The sequence below is a fragment of the Canis lupus genome, chromosome 3 (assembly GCF_003254725.2).
Source record: "Canis lupus dingo isolate Sandy chromosome 3, ASM325472v2, whole genome shotgun sequence".
NCBI lineage: Eukaryota > Metazoa > Chordata > Mammalia > Carnivora > Canidae > Canis > Canis lupus.
This window is the reverse complement of record NC_064245.1, coordinates 66,696,924-66,720,563: the sequence shown is the minus strand read 5'-3', so window position 1 is coordinate 66,720,563 and position 23,640 is coordinate 66,696,924. Positions and strand designations below refer to the sequence as shown.

Sequence of the window (23,640 nt, the reverse complement as noted above, 5' to 3'; positions counted from 1 at the left end):
AGCAATCATGCAACAGTGGTATTCTTATTCTCATTATACTAATAAACAGACATTATAATAACCAAGGTCACACAGCTAGGCAAGTGATGAAGCCAGATATGAATCAAGGGCTGAATGAATATAAAGCGCGCTCATTCATTCTATAAGCATTTGTCTGCCAACTATATGCCAAGCATTGTGCTGGGTCCTAAGGGCATAAATTACAAACCTCAAGACACTGTCTTGCAGCAAGGCCAGGTACGTAAACAGACAAGTATAGAACACACATACCAGTGATATGCCGGTAAATATTAATCAACTGGCTAGGGTTGTGGTAGGGGTACGGAATTTCAGAGTATGATTTGTAGAATTTACCTATTTTTATGGTGTAAATACTCCACTAGGGCCATTTTCAAGCTACTGAGGTCACTTTACTGAGGAGAGCTGGGTAGGACACCACCATATTACACCTGCACCATACAAATACACTAGACATAAATAATTTCAAAAACATAAATAGCAAAAATATATGATAAAATTAGTAAATGATGTATTTGTGTATGTATCTTTGTTTCTAGCATATTTTATGAGTTTATATATAATTTTTAATCATGAATGTATTCAACTGGGTCACAAAAATTTCCAAAAACTTAACGACTGACTTTCTCAAGTCAGTTATAGCATATTACTCTTATAACTTTCTAATACCATGCTCTTTTATTAAATTACACCTGGCTCCCAAGTCACTTAGCTTCCCTGGGCCTCAGGTTGTTTCGCCTCTAAAATTAGATCATTAAAAGTAAATGGTCTATAAGATCCCTTCCAGTTTAAATATTCTAAAATTTTTATGCAAAATCACTTGACTGATTCATTTTGATAACACAGACACCTATCTCTATTTTCCCAAATGCTTTGAAATAATGCCCAACATAGAATTATTTGAAATACTCAGCAAAAGTCCACTTTTCTTATTAAGAATAATGCCACAGGGGTGCCTGGGTAGCTCAGTCAGCTGGGCATCTGACTCCTGGTTTCAGTTCAGGTCATAAGATCAAGCCCCGGGTTGGGCTCCATGTTCCATGGAATCTGCTTGGGATTCTTTCCCTCTTCCTCTTTCTCCCCCTCTGCCTCTCCTGTACACACACGCATCCATGCGCACACACGTGCACTCTCTCTCTCATCCATACGTACATAAAATCTTAAAGAAAAAAAAGAAAAATGCCCCAGAACTGGCTTTTGAAGAAAACTAATCTTCAACCTACTGACTCTATGTCCAGTTGACTTGAATGATACAATATATTGTGTTAAAAGAGCTTTGCCCTGAAAGTCAGATTGTTATTAGATTGCAGTTTTGGCCCTACCACCTGCTGATCTTGGGGAATGCTTCTGTCATTCACCTTTATAATACTTGCCATGTCTACACGATTATGTGAAGTATAAAAATACTTATTCTTTTTTAAATATTTTATTTATTTATTTATTTATTTGAGAGACAGAGAACAAGAGAAAGCTTGAGTGGGGGGAGAGGTGAATGGAGGAGAGTAGAAGACTCTCTGATGAGTAAGGAGCCTGATGCAGGACTCAATCCCAAGACCCTGGGATCCTGACCTGAACCAAAGGCAGATGCTTAACCAACTGAGCCACTTAAGCACCCCAAAACAGACTTATTTAAAAAAAAAACATGCTACATAATTGCTGGGAATTTCTTATTATTCGAGTAAGAATCACATTTTCAAGGCAACTTTGAGATAGTTTTTACACTCATAGGTTGAGCCGTTGACCTAGGATACCTCTTAAACCTTAAGACTGGGACGCCACTATGGCTCAGTGGTTGAACATCTGCCTTTGGCTCAAGTCGTGATCCTAGTCCTAGGACTGAGTCCCATATCGGGCTCCCCGCATGGAGCCTGCTTTTCCCTCTATCAGTGCCTCTGCCTCTCTCTGTATGTCTCTCATGAATAAATAAATAAAAGCTTTAAAAAAATAAAAAATAATAATAAACCTTAAGATTTTTGTAACTCTTCTAAATCAATATATGAAAATCTTCACCTCAGCATGGGTCAATATGTGAATATGATAGAATATGCAAATAAAATGTGGTCACCATCTGTTTGTTATCAGTACTAGAGCAGAACTACAGAATAAAAATTACATACTACTGGGGCACCCAGGTGGCTCTGTTGATTAAGCCTCTGACTCTTGACCTCAGCTCAGGTCTGCATCTCAGGGTCATGAGTTCAAGTCCCACATTGGATTCCATGCTGGGCATGGAGCCTACTTAAAAAAAAAAAAAAAAAAAAAAATCAGGGCACCTGGGTGGCTCAGTCCATGAAGTGTCTGCCTTTGACTCAGGTCACTGTCCCAGGGTCCTGGGATGGAGCCCCACATCATACTCCCCTGCTCAGCAGGGATTCCACTTCTTCTTCACTCTCTTCCTCTGCCCCTCCCCCACCACTAGAGCAGGCTCTCTCTCCCTCTAATAAATAAAATATTTTTAATTAAATACTACAGGAGTTAATAAACTATGGCCCCAGGTCAAATTTGGCTCAAAGACCATATTTATAAATAAACTTGCATTGAAATATAGTCATACTTATTTGTTTAAGTATCATCAATGGCTGCTTTTATACTACAACTAACTGCAGAACTGAGTAGCTACAACAGAGACAGTATGGCTTGTGAAACCTAAAATATTTTTTATCTGGTTCTCTAAGGAAAAGTTTGCCAATTCCTGATCTAGATCAATGTGTCCTATATTTTTCAGAGAGCAATACTTATGAATCTTCCAGAACTCATAAGAAAGGGAGAAGAATAAATGCCTCTCATTAATCTAACTATCCACCAACCCAAACATCTGTTCACATACTCCAGTCTCAATAACACCTTAACGTAAAAAAAAACGTGATTCCATCTTTGCTCCTAACATGACAATCTTTCATCGGTTCTGACCTACACCAATGAGGTCAAAATCTGAAAAGGGAAAATGAGAAAACCAAAAAGGCATTAAAATACAAAAAAAGTTCTAGAATTTTCAGTTTCAACTCTGACCTGTAAAAAGCCTGGAAGTCGTCACGTCTGTCCTTACAGTAAGAAAAAACCTAGACAAACTAAAAATCAATGACTTTTCTTGAACAAAGCAGAGAGCTGAGTTTGCAGAATAAATCACCACTCTGAAATCTGGGAGTTGGGTGAATCCAAAGAGTCAGAGCCAAAATGAACTTACCTGAAGCAGAAGCCACTATGGCCAGTAAAGGGTGGCAACATTTAAATAACAATTTTGATAAACTGCTGGAGGCTGCGTGTGATCCACTTTGAGAATGAAAAACTGCAAGGCAACACTGTTACGGGGATAAACTCATGGATTTTACCTGCAGAAATCCCATCAGATCCTCCTGGTAAAGCATCAAGAAAGATTGCTCACATGGCTCTGACATGGCAAGGGAGAAATGAACCATTTTAAAATACACCCAGAGTACTATCCATTAAAAAAGGCATACTGTCCAGGAAAAATGCTTAGTCGGTGTCCTATTTCACACAGGAAGAGAACTGGTTCCCATCTCCAGGCCCTTCTAGCCATCCGGTCTCACCCAAGTGGGAAGAGCTAATGAATACCTGTGACAGTCACAGCCAAGGAACACAGGTCCACTATAACACTGTGACTTAATCGTAAGAGTATAGAAAGCTTCCCTGCCTCCATACTTTACCATAACACCAACTGGGATCCAGTGTAATAGTAGTATATTACACTTGAAAGAACTGCAAAACACAAACTTCAAAGGAAGCGTTCTTTGAGAAAGGGGAGAAAAAAACAAAGATATTAGAGGAATTGGATGTCTCTGGCACCTAGAGCCTCAGCAAACATTCAGACAGACCAACTCCTGGCCAATTAACATAAAACCTCACACTAAAGGCCTATTTACCTGAGTTCTTATTACTCTATACATCATATCTCACTTTCAAGAAAAAATTAGAAGACACACTAAAAGGCAGTTTGAAGGAAAAAGCATTAGAACCAGACTCAAATATGATATGGATTTTTGGAATGATCAGATCAGAACTATAAAACAACTATGATAAATATTTTTAAAAAGGTTCCAATGGCTAGGTCATTTCAAAGAGGGCTTTGTGGAACTAAAACCAAGGGCTCTTAACTCTGTGACCAAATATTAGAGTTCTCCATAGGATGTAATAGTGCTATGTTTTCCTGAAGAGATACAAGATTTAGCTGCTTCTATCCAGGACTGGTCAAGTAGGAAAGAAGAAATGTCTTTCAAATATACATTTGTCCTCAGGGCTATTTTGAAGATTATGATTCTGACTTTAGAGGAACTACAGTGATTGGCAGCAGAAGGAAATAAAAATTTAATGACTTAAAAAGTTCCAATGGAAAAGGTAGACAAAATACAAGAACTGATGGATAATGTATACAAAGAGATGGACACACTAAGAATAATAAAAAGGAAATGCTAGATATCAAAACTACTACAACAGAAATGAAGAATGCCATTGATGGGCTCATCAGTAGACTAGACACAGCCTAGGAAAGAATTTGTAAGCTTTAAGGTAACAGAAATTTCCAAAACTGAAATGCAAAGAGAAAAAGAATGAATAAAACAGAACATCAAAAAAACTATGTGACAATTCTGAATGGTATATCATACATGTAACTGTACTACCAGAAGGAGAAAAGAGAATGGAACTTAAATATTTGAAGTAACAATAGCCAAGAAATTTCCATAAATCAATTAAAGACACTAAACCACAGATCTAGAAATCTCAGAAGACAACAAATAGGACAAATGCCAAAAAAATTACATGTAGGCACACCATATATTCAAACTAACACAAAACACTACGAGGGGCACCTTGGTCGCTCAGTCGGTTAGGTGTCTAACTCTTGATTTTGGTTCAGATCATGATCTCAGGGTCATGAGATCGGCATGGAGCCTGCTTAAGATTCTCTCTTCCTCTCCCTCTGCTTGCCAACCCTCCCCCACAGCCTCTCACTCACACAAGTTCTCGCTCTCTCTTAAAACAAATAAACTGGGATGGGATCCCTTGGTGGCTCAGCAGTTTAGTGCCTGCCTTCGGCCCAGGGCGTGATCCTGGAGTCCCAGGATCGAATCCCATATCGGACTCCTTTAGTGCCTGCCTTTGGCCCAGGGCGTGATCCTGGAGTCCCAGGATCGAATCCCATATTGGACTCCTTGCCTGCTTCTCCTTCTGCCTGTATCTCTGCTTCTCTCCCTCTCTCTGTGTCTCTCATGAATAAATAAATAAAAAGCTTAAAAAAAAAAAAACAAATAAACTAAGAGAAAAATCTTAAAAGATGCCTGGGGTGAGAGAAGGGTTGATGAGAGGAACTACTACGTTATCTCTAGAGGAACATGGATAAGAATTACAGAACAGAGAAACTATATAAGAAAAGAAAGGAGCGAAATATTTAAAATGTTGAAAAAGGAAAGGACCAATCTAGAATTGTATATGTAAAATTATGCTTCATAAGTGAGACATAGACTTTCTCAAAATAAACAAAACCTGAGGGACTTCATAGCTAGCAAACCTACTCTGAACAAACATTAAAAGAGGCCCTCAGGGAGAGACAAATGATATGGGTCAGAAACTGATTTCTATATAAAGAATGGAAGAGCATCAGAAAAGGAGTAAGTAAAGGTAAAATAAAAGCATTTTTTTATTCTTAGATTATATAAAATACAACTTTTTTTAAATACAACTTTTTAAAGCCATAGTAATAACAATGTATTGAATAATTACAGCATATGGGTGAGTGAAATGAATGACAGCCATGTCATAAAGGATGGGGGATGGATTAAGAATATGCTTTTATCAAGTATCTGAACTATACAGGCAAAGCAATACAGTGCCATGTGAAGGTGGACTTAACCTAGTTAAAAATATATATATTTGGAAACTCCAAGGCAATTGCTTAAAAAAAAAAAAAAAGTGTTTAACTAATAGGCTAAGAGTTAAAATGCTCAAATAAAACAATGAAAACTTTAAAAGACTAGCACAAGAAATAGAAAACAAGTATGACAGAAATTAACCAACCTGTATCAATAATCACTTTAAATGTGAATGGTCTAAATATACCAATTAAAGGCCAGGATGCCAGAGGATACGAAAAAAAGATTCAAGATTCAACTATACACTGCCCAAAGGAAATTCACTTTAAATATAAAGACACAATTAAAAGTAAAGGGATCGGGAAATACCATGCTAGCACTACTGATAACAAAACTGGAATATTCTATTCATATTTATTTCAGACAAAACAGACTTCGGAATAAGGAAAGGTATTAAGTATAAAACCCGGCATAATGATAAAGGGGTCAATTTTCCAAGAATGCGTAACAACCCTTTATGAATATACATCTAACAACAGAGTATCAAAATATGTAATGCCGAAACTGATAGAACTATAAATCCACAGATCCATTAGTACTGTTGGAGACATCAATGCACTTTTTTTCACTGACTGATACATTAAGCAAGCAGATAATAAGTAACTCACATGAAACATTCACCAAAACAGACTACATTCTGGGCCATAAATCATACTTTAACAAATTTATAAAACTAGAAATAATACCAAGCATGTTCTGAAACTACAAAGGAATTAAGCTAGAAATCAATAACAGAAAGATAGCTGGAAAAACTCAAAACCTTTGGTAATTAAACATCATGCTTCTAAATAACACATGGATCAAAAAAAAAGAAGTTTCAAGATAAGTTTTAAAATATCTTAAATTAGGGCAGCCCCGGTGGCGCAGCGGTTTAGCGCCGCCTGCAGCTCAGGGCGTGATCCTGGGGACCCTGGATCGAGTCCCACGTCGGACTCCCTGCATGGAGCCCGCTCCTCCCTCTGCCTGTGTTTCTGCCTCTCTCTCTCTAGCTGTGTCTCTATGAATAAATAAATAAAATATTTAAAAAAAAATATCTTAAATTAATAAAAACACAACCTATCAATACTTGTGGGATATAGCAAAAACAGTGGGTAGAGGAAAATGTATAGCATTGAATGTACATACTAGAAAAGAAAAAAAAACATCAATAATCTAAGTTTTTACTTGAAGAAACTGAGGAAAAGCAATTTAAGCTTAATGAAAGCAGATCAGAAAACTCACAAGAACTAAAGCAGAGATCAAGTAAATTTAAAAGAAGAAAATAATAGAAAAAATCAACAACACCAAAAGATAGTAAACCTCCATAGCCAGGTTAACCAAAAAAAAAAAAAAGAGAGAGAGAGAGGAGGGAACAGAAAATGCAAATTAATGAGGAGCCATCCCACAAACATTAAAAGAATAGCAAGGGAGTAATATAAACAACTCTTACCGCCAAAAATTTGATCACATAGATGAAAGGGACCAATTCTTTGAAAGACACGAACTACCAAAACTCATACAAGCAGGCATTGACCCCCGCCAAGGCCTCTACACACCAGCTTCAATATACCAAAGTCAGACCTCTGAGTACTCACCTTTTCAGGAGCCTATAACACAAGCACCCTCAAAGCCCTGAATCTCTCACCACATCCATCAATCAGGACCTCCTCTGACTGCTTCCAGAAAACTATCAGAATCTTCTCAGCCACAAGAAAGTATAACACCCTCAGAAATGTAACAACTTGGCAACAACTGAAGCAATCTACTAGGAACTGCTGGAAGTAATTTTCTTGGCAACCCTGTGGCCATCGAAACCCATCTCCCAGTCTCATGTCCCCAATGCACTTTTATCACCGCACTTTTATCACCTATCTGCCATTCATCTTTCTCCTGTGTCTTTTCCCCATGCTGCCCCATGCTTGCTCTTCCCGATTTACCCTCCAACTGTTTCCCTTCATCCCAAATCTTTTTGCTGTGACTTTTGGAAATCAGATTTCAAGCTTAATACATCCTTCTATATCTTCAAATTCTTCAACAAAAATTCCCTATATTTTCTATGCCTTAACTTCACCTTTTCCCCTTGCAATTCCTAAAAGATTCCCACCCCTTCTCTTCATAAACCTCAACTTTTAGTAAATATTACATAAAGTTTCTTTATACAGTTCTTTGTTTTCATCTATTTTACTTATCACCATATCTAACGAACATGATGAGCCATTAACCAGATAGCATTTTCAAAGGAATACTGAAGTCTTAAAGGACAATACTTAACTACTGTAAATTTTTGTACGGATTTAGTTCTGAAATTTAACAGGCACAGTACACAGACAACTACTTAACCTTGCCCAAAATGAAAGGTTCCCAGTTCCCATAATCCAGGTACTTTTTTTCTCCCTGATTTGTATGACAATCTACTTTAGCTTTTAATAATATGTGGAAATAGGTTAAATCATATAGATGGTACCATAGTCCTTACCATATATACACTTTGCTGAAAAAGTACAACTTGTAGGAAGAAACACTAACGCAAGAGAGGTCTGTATAATCAGTTATAAGTTGGCAAATATCCAACTAAAAAAATGCACAGTAAAAGACAGCAGAGGGTCTCAGAGAGTCCAGCTTTGAGATGCACTCTCCGCAGCTGCCATACAGGCAGCCAAATCCTTTTGTTGGTAGCTAACAGGCTGCCTCATCTGTGTGGGGCACTGGCACACAATAGTAGTTATGTTCTGCCTCACAAATGACTACACTTCATTGAGTTTATACTCAGTAGGGCAGTGTTTGCAAACCACTTAGATTCCAGGACGGAAAGAGCTACAAAAATGAAACACCCAGTCCTTCTCTGAGGTTTGTTATTAGCCTCTGTTAGCCACAGGTTACAGGGCACTAAACACTATGTACTGTGTGTTTGCTCGTAACCACTATGAAAAATAGCCTATAACATCTTTCTGAAGACTCCTAGAAAATTTTAAGTTAATTTAAAATCTGGGAATTTAACTGGGAAATACTTCAATTCTTAGAACTAGTTCTTGTCAAAATACCTCACTAATTCTTTCTTGGGTGTCAATCCAATTTTGTTTCAACCAACACTATTCAATAGACGACTACTAAAGTTTAATCCTACTGGGGGGAAAATGTGAACAGGGTACAATAATCAGTTCTATTTGAATCTAAGTCCATTCCCAGCCCACCAATAAGCTTCTTAAAGTTAAGAAATGCTTTAAGGAAAATAGATTCACTAGCTTAATAGCCCAGATATGCATATGATAATTCTTTCTATATACAATACATAGAGAACCTAAAGTAAAATCTTAAATAATACATTAAACTGATGTCCTCAAAACAGTCTGTCAAAACATCATTTCTTGGCAGCCTGGGTGGCTCAGCGGTTTAGCGCCTCTTTCAGCCCAGGGCGTGATCCTGGAGACCCGAAATCGAGTCCTACATCAGGCTCCCTGCATGGAGCCTGCTTCTCCCTCTGCCTGTGTCTCTGCCTCTCTCTCTCTCTCTCTCTCTCTCTCTCTGTCTCTCATGAATAAATAAATAAAATCTTAAAAAATCATTTCTGAATGATTTCTATCCTGTGGCACATAGACCAAAATGCAAAGGACTCATGAATAATATAAGCATCTACAAGAACTCCAGAAGCAGTACCGATCAACTTTGAGGAATAATTATATTATTATATAATATAAAGCTATTAAGTATAGCTTAATATTGGAATGTTTTTGAAATCAATGTTTTTGAAAAGTAACATCCCCCCCTCCAATTTATGGTAGTAAATTGTCATCAGAGTTTCTCTGGTTTAGATAAAAAATTTACCTATATTTTACCAAATAAATTGTTGGTAAATGTATTTTATGTATTTTCCATAATCTAATTTAGAATCTCTGAAAAGCAGAGAAAATTTATTATATTATCATTAATTTATGATAATTAATTTTATCATCTCAGAATTCCTAGTTTCCTGGTAGAATTTCATGAAAATGTTCATGAACTCAGAAATACTGTACTTATGTTATTATTCAATAATACAGGGTATATACTCTTATTATATCCACAGAAATTGTGAAGTATAAACAATATAAGGCACCATCAAGAGAAAAAATTGTCATATGTACCTTCAAAACAGAAATATTAGACAAGTTATAAGAAGGAATATAACATGCTCTCTCTCACAGAAGAGAATATAGACATTTTACTAAACTCAGGTCCTCTCAAAAAAGATGAAATTTTTAAAAATTTCTACAAATTTGACCAATAAAGTCTGCTGATTTTAAGCAGTTACATAATAGCATAAAATACTGCAAAAAAATGATTTAAAAGAATGGCCACCTAACATTGTGAGTGCAATAAATGCCACTGATTATATACTTTTATAGTGGTTAATTTTATATCATGTCAATTTCACATCAACATTAATTTTATATACAATTTTATATTAAGCAAATAATAAATAAATCAAATAATAAATTTTTAAATGATGTAGAGGTAAAATTAAGAGAATCCAAATCACGAGCATTATATTACCTCAATTTTTAGTGAAAAAAAAAAATTTGTTCATTGAATTTTATAGTATTATTTGCTTTGAGATTCATAAAATCTTCCTGTTCTAGAAGAGGAACTCGTTCTAGATAATCTATAAACAATAAAAAGTCATTTTATTTGACATTGAGAGTCAAATATTATGAGAAGCTTGACTAACCTAATGCATTTTTTTAAATCCAATACGAACCTTTAAAGGTAGACTTTAATGGACAAAGAGGAAAGAGATTATTTTATCAAATAGGTGAGTGAAAGAAAGAACTGTGACTTCCACAAATCTCTGTCCAGCAATTTTTCTTTATCTTAATATCTACTTTGAATGTAATCAGTTTAAAATAGAAAAAATTAAACAACGAAAAAGCCAGACACAAAAATTTGAGGTATATCTTTTAAGAGAAAAACAAACATGCATAAATATCAAATGTTATGGTCACAAGCAAAAATCCTAAATGAGCAGGAAGATTTTCCAGGAGACAAAGGACAGCATAGAAGTGGCATAGGAAAAGTAATCCTAAGAGCCAAATCTATTTGTCAATAATGCAAAAAAACAAAATTCTGGGGCCTTCACATATGATTTAGAACCATATGAGCTTCATTTATCCTCCTCTAAATGTTTTAGAAAATAACTCAGAATCTATTTTCCATCCAAAATGAAGGCCATCATATAAGTAAAGCATTAAACTTCATACAGAACAGTGCTTAACATTCTGTCTTTGTCTCCTGGACTCCTCAGAAACAACAGTTTCACAGAAGCAAGGTAAGACTCTCCCACTTAAAACATTTAAATCCAATAAAGACCTAAAGAAGGATTATGACTATTATCCCCTCTAATGCCTCATGACAGTGTAAAAGACACACAGTAGAGTGGAAGAATAAGCAAAAATAAATAGCAGGTCAATAATTAACTTTTTGAAGTATATCACTATCATGCATATTTTCTATTGGTATAATAATTTAACAGCTTATAAATTATGTCTATATAAACTCATGCTGCCTAAGAATTTTGTCATATTATTATTTAAGCAGTTTTTCTCCGCCTACATAGATTTTCTTCTGAAAAGACATCATTATCATGTAAAAATATTGTTATGTGCTTCATATATAGAATTATTCATAGTTTGCTTATGCAATATACTGATATGTATTAAATCTGAAGAACTATAAATATTTAGTAAACTAATTCATAGCACAAAAATATATAAATATGCTTTTTGTCCTTATAACTTAAAATGAAATTTCCCCTTCTATATTTTTCATTCAGTTTACACATTCTGAAAGCAGTCTCTATAACCAAATCAGCTAATAAATATAAAATATCACCTATCACTACATTTACTGAACTGCTGATAAAAATATCTAGCAATATAAGGAAGCATAGGAAAGCTATTAGAGTCACACCAATTCCCTGACCCAAATCATTTCAACTATAATTTGGGGAGGATGAAACCAAAGGATTAGCACAAAGATAAAATCAGTTTCTCTAACATATCAGATAAAAATCAAGTTATAAAGAGTGTGTGTATGTGTGTGTGTGTACCCAGTTATATGTGCTTGTGAGAGGAGTATTTTCAGTATTGGAATAATCATAGAATTTACATCGTACCTGTGCTCCATAGATATATTTATCCAACATCTTGCCTCCTATTGTCTGTCCTCCTATATCCCAAACTTGAAGAGTAACATTCAAGTTTCCTTAAATATAAAAACAAGAATACAGAAAAGGTAAGTAAGAAAATAAGAAATGAATACAGTTTCAGGAAATACTAAGTCACAATGATAAACTGTGTAGCTAATTTGCCTTTTATTCTGCATGGTCAGATATTTGGAATTGTGAAACAATATCAAAAGAAATCATAATGGGGAATTTAGGTTTACGCATTTACCCCATTTCTATAGAACCAAATTTATAATCACCTTCAAAACAACAACAACAAAAAGCTTTAATTCATAATCTACTCAAAACTTTTAAAAAAGTTCTCTTAAACAGAGAACGGAATGATAAAACACTTGTACAGTGGGTAAAAAACTATACATTAAAAATAAACTTTATATACTAACCTACCCTGTAGCACATAATGAATTTTACTATAAACTCTAAACTCTATAGGTTCTAATACAGATTAATAAGACTACAAAAATGGACCCAGAGTTTCAACTTAAATTGATGAACTTCTAAAATTTAAATGTCACTTATGATATGGAATAGAAAACATAATTTTTAAAACTACATGTTTTCAAATTTAACCTATAAAATATAAACACATACGATAGCCCTCTTCCTAACAAGTATAGGATACATACCCAGTATATCACTAAATATTATGAAGCATTTGTAATCGTTTAAAGCATTTCCATTGAAACAAATTATAACATGTGCTTCAAAGCCTTCATAATGCTGGAACAAATCTCCACACAATCATTACAAAAGCATTTAGAAATACTAAAAAGCAATCTTTAAAATTCTTATGTCTATTTTTTAAAATATTTGGATGATACAAAAATTTACTAGATAAGCTATTTTCTCTTATAAATGCATAACCCCAGAAGTTAAAGACCATGTCCAACATACTTTTTAGTTTAACATTTCAAAGTATTTCTCCTAATAAAATAATGCAATTTTTTCCACAAGTAGACAAAGCCTCAACTAGCACCTTCAAAACAAGCTCCCATACTAAAAAAGAAACCTTTCTGAATGATTTGCAATCAAAAAAGCTTAAAACAAAAATGTAAGGCACTAAAAAAAATGTGTTTGCTTCAAAAACAATAAAAAAAAGATTATAGACCTGAATTTTTATGCCAATGCCAAACATTAAAATCAGAGAATGTTAGTCACACCATTTAACTGAAAAGCAAGTACAACACTGGATTAACCAGGCAAGTTTTACCCTTAACTCTAAGTTGTGTTGGGTTTGTATTACAATCTTTCCATTATTTTGAGATAGGTCTCTGCTTCAGCCAACGTGCTGAGATTTACATGAGGAACTTCCATTAGCATTAATGAGAGTTCCTGAAGTTTATCACCCATCATCATTCCCACATACACACACTTTCAACGCTCACAGACTAATGCAAAAATGTTCTTAAAGCTCTGTGAAGACGAAAACCAAAATGTCACAGATCAAGTAAGACTTATTCAACAACTGGGATAAACCCACTTACTGAAAAAATCTAAATTTTTCATGTTTCAAAGCTGATCTCATTCTCCTATGACACTGTCTCAAATTAAGCAGGTGAGAAAGGACTAGCAGTCACTAGCAGTATGTTAAATCTCTTCTGAGGCCCCTAGATAAATAGGCAGTACTCTATTCATTTTACTTGCACACTCTTTACAGTCATTTGTTTACTTCAAAAAAAAAAAAAAAAACAGTGCTTAACAATATAACTTTCTTACAGTAAGACCGTACGCAACACTTCATAAAAGGCACTGACTCCCATTTTCTTCAAGGCCAATAAATCTTATCCCTTAGCTTCATATCAAAAATTAGAAAGCTTTTCTTCCTTTAAATTCTGACAGATCCCATCTAAATTAGTTATTGCGAACACCTTAGCTACAATTTTACGAACATGATATTCATATTTCCAAATCCTGACTACATCACTTCAAGACTAAATCATTTATTCAGTTGCCTCCCATCTGAGAAGTTTATATTTATATCATGTGTTGCAGGGTTTTTTTAAATTTATATCTTTCTAAATAAACACTGTTGTTGTTGGCTTATTTTTTTAATATACATATTCTAGTGCCTCAGAAATAAAAATAGTTATGTATTACTGATAACCCACAAAACTAGCCAAAAAAAGCACTTTTGCCATCATTATAGCTTCAACAAGTGATACTAACTTCATAGTTATTTCATATGTCTAGGAACATATTTTTAACTTCCACATTTGAATTTTAGACTTATTAACACATAAAAATAAAAATAAACGGGTTCTCTATTTGGGAAACAAAAATCACATAAAGATGGAACTCCAATCAATATTCATTTTATTTTTTTTCAATATTCATTTTAATTTCCCCAAACATAAATATAAAAAGTCTCCATGTATATTTTCAAAATGACATAGCTAATAACCTATTAAAGAGTATTCAAATAATCAATACTATAAAATTTTTAAAAAATCAAGAACCCATCTAATATAAATTTCCAACTAACAAAGAACATTAAGGAAACTGTCCACAATATAATCTCAAATGCAAAATGCTACAAAATTCCTGTTTCTCGGTAAGAAATGACATGTAACCAAGGGAAAAAAAAACAAAATAAATGAGGTGACAAAATACAGGTAAGTTGCTTTTGGTATGAATCAAAGCCACCAAGAGGATTCAACAGTGACCTTGTAAAAGTACACTTGGTGCCTTGGTTAACCTTACTTAAAGTGCTGCATAGTCAAGATGGAACTAAAAACACAAGTCTGCCCACTTCTTGTGCTAAAGACTTAGAAATCCTTTTCACAGTAGAACGCTGTTTACTGGACTGTACCCACAAGCTTCCTGAAAGTATTTTGACTAAGGCTCTTAAGAAGCTCTATCAGCAGAATCTCTGACTAACAGATACACTATTTTAAGCAGTAAACTCTGCACAGTGGTTGCATCCAGACTATACAGCATACCGGAACATGAAATATACTAAAATGGATGAATATTTACAAAGTAATGACCTTGAAAACTTGCATGAAGAGAATGTCAATAGATGGACAGGAGGTATTCACCTCTAACAATCTGAATGGACAGAAGACTTACTAGAATACTTAACAAACATTAGATTCACCCAGTATGCTCTTTACTTTAAATTCAATAATGCTGCCTCTGATGTTTTAGCAAATGATACAAATATTAATCATCCTAATTTGACACTTACAATGAATTAAAATTAAGGTTAAAATACATAAAGTTTATACTATGCACCTTGTAATTTATTTATCTCATTTCTCAATGTACTTACTATATAAAATCAAGTCACATTAAAACAATTTTTTCGGGCAGCCTAGGTGGCTCAGAGGTTTAGCACCGCCTTCAGCCCAGGGTGTGATCCTGGAGACCCGGGATCAAGTCCCACGTTGGGCTCCCTACATGGAGCCTACTTCTCCCTCTGCCTGTGTCTCTGCCTCTCTCTCTCTCTCTCTCTCTCTCTCTCTCTGTGTGTCTCTCATGAATAAATCAATAAAATCAAAAAAAAAAAATTTTTTTTTCCTACTGATATTGCTAACACAATTTTGAATCCATTAAGTAACATAAAACCAATTGCCTTAAAAAAAATTTTTTTTTTCTGGAACTTACCCATCAAAAAAAAACTTAATCAGGAATTCATTAAAATATACATTTGTTAAGAATATAAATTTCCTAACATTTTTAATGCAAGTATTTTCTAACTCTAAAATATTATACTATAAATTTTGATTTCAAAAATACCAAATATTTTTTACAAAGTAATCAAAACTTCAAAATGGGTAGTATTGTGCAACAGATGAGAAATCAGTATATGTATCACCTACATAAAATGTTCAAAATCTGTCCTAAAATAGTTTTAATGATTGAATGGTGCTTGTTGCCTTTGAACTAAAAAAAGTCAGAAAAATGAAATAATATTAATGGTACAGAAAGCTGATGCTCTTGCTAATTAGCAACAAAAACAACAGTCAATAACTAAATGTATATATTAAGGTTCTCTGTGTACAACTAGCATCTCTGAGACAACTGTTGCAATAAATAAGCTTTCAGCATGTACATTATATATTTTGTGCATGTATTCTTCTAGTGACCTCTATAAATACTCTGAATGTAGCATTAACCTATCCAAACAAATGAGAATAATAAAAATAAAATGAGATTTTTCAGTTTTGAATACATTAAAAGGAAATACAAATGAAACAAAATATACATATGTTTCTCATTAAGCCTCTTGCTGAACAATAACATAGTAATAGAAAGTTGGAATTCTTTTCTCATACTGTATCTTTCAATTTATTTTTCATTGGTAGCTGAATATAGACAATCACAAAATATAATAGAGCATATTACTAGTAAGATATGCAGAATACTTTCAATTACCAAGAGTTTTCATTAGCTGCTCTAAAACTTTCATGGAGAATTTTCTGACAGATGGGGTGTTTGAGAGGTTAACATATTTCAATAATATTGGAATTTATTAAACCCCTTCCCACTATATCACTCATGCTCCAGTATATGAATCTGACACTACACTTGCAACCGTTTTTATTCAAATGTGTTTCCTCAGAGAGGAGAGGGATGGACTGGTTTAGAAAGTCAATCAAGATAAACTGCTTTTAATAAAATACTTTAAACATATAATTTAACCATCACAAATGAATGGACAGAGCATTTTAAAGCCCCAATTGTTCAGAAACTAACTTAAAACAGAAACCACTCTCTTTTTGTTATTATTTCCCTGTATTTCCCACAAAATGTGCTGCAACTGGCATCTAAATAGTTTCTTTGCATGGTGAACTGAAACATCTTGAATGCTCAAACTGTATTTTTATGAGTGCCTAGGGACCCTAAATTTTAGTGGTCTATTAAATGCCAGCAATTTCATGCTGCCTTGCATAAAACAGCATTCACATATTAGAGCACAGAAGTTCCATAGCTACATTATACTTCTGTTCCAACTTTCTCTCGAACAAAAAACTGAAGCAGAGGCTAATCAAAATAATATTTTAAAAAAATAATCCTTTCCAGTCTTTTCACATTTAGTTTTCATGATATCTGTTTATAACTGTATAGCATTTGATTTTTTTTAAACTTCTTAGAATTTTATAAGCAACTATTGTTTATCCTTGAAAAATGTGTGGAGTGGTCAAAAACAGCGGGAAAGTAGGGGAATATATAAACTTTTCTCTCACACCCATGGACAGTATGTCTTCATGGTAGATGCTAATTAAAGCTAATCTAAGATAGATTTGCTAATTATATATATTTTCATGCAGATGCAGCCCCCAAATTTATTTTACACATTTCTGTTATTGTAAGATATGTACCATTTTCTATGTTAAGAGTTTTTACTCTCTTACCTGGAAGTGTTATCCTTCTCAAAAAGAAATCCAGTCCTATAGTTTGTTTGTACTGTTTCCCAAAAGTTTCTTGAGCAAAGCACGTAGCTAAGGAGGTCTAAAAAAATTGATGCACAGAATATCAAAATTAATGACTCTGTTTTAAAAATATAAACATAAAATCATTACTAAACCTTACTAAATAATCTTAGTAGTTACACTACCATTAATCCAACAAACAACTTTAAGCAGTTCTCATCAGTTACAAAGGGAGGAGAGACTTAATACTTGACCAGGTAAATTTCACTTGCCAACAGCTATCAGTGGGAACAAAAGACTAATCTGTTAGATCTCCTTAAATCCCTTGATAGTCAAGCTCCTTCTCCTTGCTAGAAATTAGAATTTGAGATTTATCAACAAGAAAAGTAAAACAACACAACTAAAGATCTGAATCCTATATATCAATATAAATCAGTTTAACACAAATTTCAAAGAACTCTAAATTTCATGTCTGAGGTTAAATATTCTGAATATCTGTGCTCTCAGCCAAAAATAAGAAGTACTAATTAAAAGGGGAAAACCTATTCATAAAATTTTTCTTTTTTCCCTACAAAAAAAGTATCTTTAAATGTCTAATTTTTCTCTAAATTAAAGATGTTAAATGAAAATGATCCTACAGTATGATTGAGATAATATTTATCTTTAAAATTTAAAAGTCAGTACTTTTAAGACTAATATTAGCAAAGTAAGTATTTTCCATCCAACAACCATAAAGATTAATGAATACTATAACCAGAACACACATACATAGATCTACACTTTTTTTTTTAATAAAGTTGTATTCAAAACTCAGGAGTACCGTTTCCTATCAAAGAAGAATTAAAATCATTCTGGTAACAACTGAAATAATAACTTAAAAGCTTCTTAAACATTTGAAATGCACTATTTGTAAACTTCACCAAAAAGAAGAAAGGCAGCTTCAAGAGATGCTTTCATGCTCTTTAAGAAAGACTACCCAAGTGAAAATAGCCCTTTTCTATTTTAAAAGTTAAAATTAGATGTCAATTCCCAAAATAATGAAAACTAAAATAAAATTTCCAAAATAGCTTAGTATAATTAATTATGACATAAGTACAGCAATGCAAAAGAAAACTTGGCCAAATTTCAATTCCTTCAAACAAAAAACCTAAAATTCCTTTGGACACAAAAGCCATATTTTTCACACAGATGACAATTTGTACATCCTAACTCTAATTCTTTTATTAAATATTCAGCATTTGTAATAATTAAGATATATTGCCAAATATTTATTGAGCACCATAAGAAAGATGTTCTCCTAAGCACTTAGAAATAAACTCACTACACCCAAATGAATATTTCTTTGGCTTCCTGAAGCATGTAACAATAATATAAAAACTAAGAGACTGGAATAAAAAAAGGTAAGCATTCTTTTTTAAAACTTTTTGGGTTTCATTTAGCTTTATTTATGCCATTGAACTTGTTTAACTTAGGGTACAGAATCTTCTGTTAAGAGGCTCAGAGTTACAGAGAAAAATAATTGCCACTATTTATTACAGATATTTCAAAATGTTTAATATAGAGATGGTAGATAAAGTTCTACAAGACAAAGAGAAACTCAAGGTACAAGTAACAGCATAGTGCCATTTAAGGTAATTTTTCACTTTCACGTAAGGTTCTCGGAGTTCAGTACTTTTATATTAATGAATATTTTAAAAATCCAAGGGTTCTTTTTTTGGAAATAGGACTTTGAGATTCTGAAAGCCTTACCCTCACACTTTTGAGGCAAACATAAAACTAAGATTTTTGATTAGAATAAAGTATAATCTGTCAAAAGCAGGGGGCTTGGGAACACAGAATATTAAAATGGGTTCTTATACCATTTCTAGACATACCATAAAAATTAAACAGAGAATCAACTGAATCAGTGGTAGGCACTTCCTCTTCAATACTCTAGACTCTCTGGCCTCTTTCACATTCAATAATTTCTCTCAAGTCATTATATAAATACCCTTCTTAAATAATTGTGAGGTGAACAATCATCTACCATATCTGAAACATCTTTATCTGATCCTTTACATTGTTTTGCTTGGTGAGCTCCTGCTAACAATTTTTACCATACTACATTTACTAATACAAAAAAAAAAAAAAGACCAAGAAAGAATATTTTGCCTCAAAAAATCTTAAGAAATATGTAATAAAATCAAAAGTATGAATCAAAACAGAAAGAAACAGAAACACATGTTACTAGGAGGAGGAGCAAAATTTCTCTTGGAGAAACTGTTAATGATGATTATCTCAATACTCGATTGCTCCCGTCAATGTGTATTTAAAGTCAACATGTACTTAAATGTCATTAAGTTAAAACTGACAAGAAAAACTAATGCTAGAAAATATAGCCACGAGTTCAATCAGGATACAAATAAGAATGAAATGAAAGAGGCTGAATTCATATAAGGATAGTAAAGGAAATAGAATGGGACTGTTGGTAGCTGCCAATAACTTGAGAGCTGAATAGGGTATGGCGAAGAAAAAAGCTTGATACACAAATAATGAAAAAAGGTTAGGTTTCTGACTTTGGTATCTGAAAATCTCTGGCAGAAAACGCCTTTACAGTTTTAAAAGAGATTAGTTAAGATGATAAAGACTAAATCAGAACCCCATAGAGAGTTATCACTCTTACCCTTTTAAGCAGAATGATAGTCCTAATTCAACAATATGGAAGAGAAAGAAATCATGTCTTGTCCTACACTAGACAGAATTTTAGACAGATGAAAACCCACAATTATTCACACTAAATTAGCAAAGAGAAGAAAACATAGAACAGGCTAAATAAAAAACCCAGATACAAGGTGATGAACAAACTTCAACTAGTAACACATGTATGAAACTGATACATACTGGGAGAAAAAAAGAAATTAACAGAAGCTTAAAGAATTATGATAGAATGTAGGGTAATGGGCAATTTTTTGTCTCTTTTAACAACCGTTATCAGTGCTATAGATCGTCGTGGTAATTTTAAGCAGAAAACAAATTCATTTATGAGTTGACCGTAAAAGGATTTAGGAAATGAAAAAATCAGAAGGTATTCGAAAGAAAATCGAATAATAAAAATACTGTGCAAATACACCTTAAAATTTTTATTGAATAAGAGTGTTAGAAACAATGGTGATTTATCTAAAACAACCGAACCATTCAAAAAGTTGGTTCCCCAAAACCTTTAAAGGTCATCAGAGCATATTAGGTTTGCTTTCCCTCAGCAACAAAAAGCAGTGACAAAACATCCTCCGGGAAGGCAAGAAGGAAATAACAGAATGCTCCAAATTTTGCACGCGAAGGACCCCTCTCCCAGGTGCCCTAGGATCTCAAGTCTCAGAAACCACGACAGGAGCGGCTCTGCAAGGGCCAACCGCCAGGGAGACGCAAGGAGCAGCCGTCACCACGGAAACCACGGTCCAGGCTGCACCAGTAACCGGGAATCGTGACGCCGGAAACCGGTCACCACAACAACCTGCGCTTCTGGGGACTCTGGCTGGGAACAGGGAGGGAAGAAGAAAAGGAGACGGACTTTAGCAATATTCCCAGAAGCAGTGTTGGCGCCTGGGACAGAAGCGACAGGTGTGAAGACACCCGGGGCAGAGGCGCTTCACTCCATGGGGGGGGGGGGGGGGCGGTCGTTGACCCTTCCGAGGTCCCACGGACCCTCCCCCAAAGAGCCAGCATCCAGAGATGAGGATCCCATTTCCGGAGCTCCACAACCCAGAGTTAAAGACCCTATAGCCCAGCATGTAAGCAGCCTGGATGTCGGAGAGCCCCGGGCACTCAGTGTCCTTTATTCAGCCCAGCCGGCACCAACCCCCAGGCCCTAAAGTAGGACCCCCCGCCGTCCGGGGCGCAGCTCTACCCGCAGCATCCAGCCCCCTAGCTGGAGCTCGACGGGTATCTGCGGAATGAATGCTTGTGCCGACAGGTGCTGTGCCAGGAGCAAGGACCAACAGGTACGATGCCATAAAAACAGCAACTAGCGTTCACTGAGCGCGCAACCATGTCCTGAAAGCTTTACGTGGGTTTTCACGTTTCACGTGTATTTTTGCACACCTCGCCCTTGGAGGCGATCCCTGGCAATACCCACCTGACCGCTGGAGCACAAGGAGGTCAGCGAGTTTGCCCTCCAATGTCCCGACCCGCTAGGGAAAGGAGCCCCAGTGGTCACCCAGGGAATGGGATTCCGGAGCCAACCAAGTCCTCGCGAGCTGCCAGCGCAGGGGAGGTGCGAGAAGCCGTCAAGGGGCCGGAGGGGGGAGGGGGAGGGGGAGGGCCCGGCATCGGGGGCGGGGGTGGGGGGCGGCGGCGAAGTGTGCCCTGGACTAAAGTAAAAAGGGGTGAGATGCCTTGGCAGGTCCTTGCCAGTCCCCGGGGGCGAAGAGCTGGGGAGCCTCCCGGAGGGCGATGCTGGCCCGACTCTTGAACAAGTAGGAGTTCGCGATCCAGGCGGGGAGGTGGGAAGTGACTTTTTTTTTTTCCTTTTTTTTTTTTTTTTTTTTTTTAATGTAAGGGGAGCTGGACAGCTCTCCTCAGCCTTCACCGGCGCCGACTGGATGCCTGGCCCCAGGCCACCTCCAGGCTGGCGGGCCCCGGCCCCGGCCCCGGCGGTAATGAGGCGACGCCGAGCGGCGGGGAGGAGGCGGGGGGTGCCGGGGTTCCTGCAGCCCGGGGACGGCGGGCCCGCTGGAGGACTGACCTTCCCGGAGGTGCCGTCCCCCAGCACGACGATTTTCAGTTGCCGGTCCTGGCTCTCCTCCTCCGAGTCCGACATGGTGTCCCGGGAACCAGGCCCGCTCCCCCACCCCCACCCCCACCCCCACCCCGAGGTAGAGGGAGGAAGGGTAGGGGGGGTCTCCGGGGGCGGGAGGAGAGGAGGACGGGCGGCAGTGGGGGCAGGACCCCCCGCCCGGGTGTCTCAGCGGCCGCTGGACGTAACTAGGGTGAATCACTCTCCGGGCGCCATCTTGCCCGCCTCTCCTCCCCTCCCCCCGCGCGCCGCCCCGCCCCCCGCGCGCTACGTCAGTCGCGCTCCCCCTCCTCTGCGCCAACCCGCGCCGACGCGAGCCGCCCTGGCAAGCCGGCCCATTCGCCGGCCTGGGATGGGGGAGGCGTTCGAGCCCAGCAGGGCGACACGGGCGTTAGTCCCGCAGGGACGGCTGTGAAGAAGAAGAGTAAAATGTAGCACTGTAACCAGGTAGGAAAACAGGAGCCGAGTGGCATTCGGATGTTCTATCATATTCCGTGTTTCCATCACCCCCTGAGCAGGTCCCCCACTGAAGCGAATGGTTTAGCCCGACGGGGGGGGCGTGGACGCCTGGGACGCGCGCCACGGTTGCCATGGAAGCCGGGAGGAGGAGGAGAGGCGGAGGGGCGGGGCCTGTCTCCGGGCGCCCGGGAAGCGGGGTGCAGCGCGCGCAGCACCCGGCAGGGGCTCCCGGAGCTGGTCCCGGCGCCTGGGGGTCGCGCCCCGGGAGGAGCGCGGCCGCCGCGGAGGTTGCTGAGGACCTGTCCGCCTGCGGGAAAGCACCTTGAGTGGCCTTCAGTTTAACAGAGCTCTGGCTCTGCCTCTGGTTTTGACGTCTCAAACCGTGGATTCTCTGGACACAACAGAATTGGATGGTTCATTCATCAAGCAAGTAACCTAGAGCAGCAGTTCTCAAAGTGTGATCCGGAGAACCCTTGGGGGGGGGCTCCAATAAAGTAAAAATATATATATTATTTTCATAATACTACCCTTTTTTTTTTTTTTTTTTTTTTTGCCTTCTTCGCGTTCATTCTCTCACGAGTAGAAGTTTTCCCGGGGATGCATGATGTCTATGATGTCATTGCTCTGGCAGTTAAGGAAGCAGGTGCTTGTTACAGAGTTAAGACTTTTTTTTTTTTTAAGATTTTATTTATTTAAAAAATAAAGAGAGGCAGAGACACAAGCAGGCTCCATGCAGGGAGCCCGACCTGGGGCTGATTCCAGGTCTTCAGGATCAGGCCCGGGCTGAAGGCGGTGCTAAACCGCTGAGCCACCCGGGCTGCCCAAGTTTAAACATTTCTTAAATACTAATTTAAAAGCAGTAATGAGACCTATAGCTTACATAAACAAAAACTTTTTGAGATCTACAAACATTTAAGAGTGTAGAGAGGCCCA

General features: G+C 36.9%; 1 protein-coding gene and 1 non-coding gene across 7 annotated transcripts in view; one reads left to right on the top strand and one right to left on the bottom strand.

Annotated features, from left to right (window-relative positions):
* The window catches only part of RAB28 (RAB28, member RAS oncogene family), a 137,339-nt gene extending 114,821 nt beyond the window's left edge, over positions 1-22,518 (bottom strand). For all 6 annotated transcript variants that reach the window (XR_003132081.3, XR_007409924.1, XR_007409925.1 and 3 more), the window contains exons 1-3: positions 22,198-22,518; positions 17,460-17,556; positions 12,031-12,119 (exon numbers count right to left, since the gene is read on the bottom strand). Coding sequence is in view for 3 of the 6 variants with exons in the window: in XM_025437404.3 (XP_025293189.1) it covers positions 12,031-12,119; positions 17,460-17,556; positions 22,198-22,272 (261 nt within the window). In the remaining 3 variants the exon portion in view is untranslated. The remainder of the gene's footprint in view (positions 1-12,030; positions 12,120-17,459; positions 17,557-22,197) is intronic.
* LOC112654209 (small nucleolar RNA SNORA25) lies at positions 4,083-4,199 on the top strand. The gene has a single exon (XR_003132870.1). It is a non-coding gene; the product is annotated as a small nucleolar RNA SNORA25 (small nucleolar RNA).
* Positions 22,519-23,640: the final 1,122 nt, after the last annotated feature.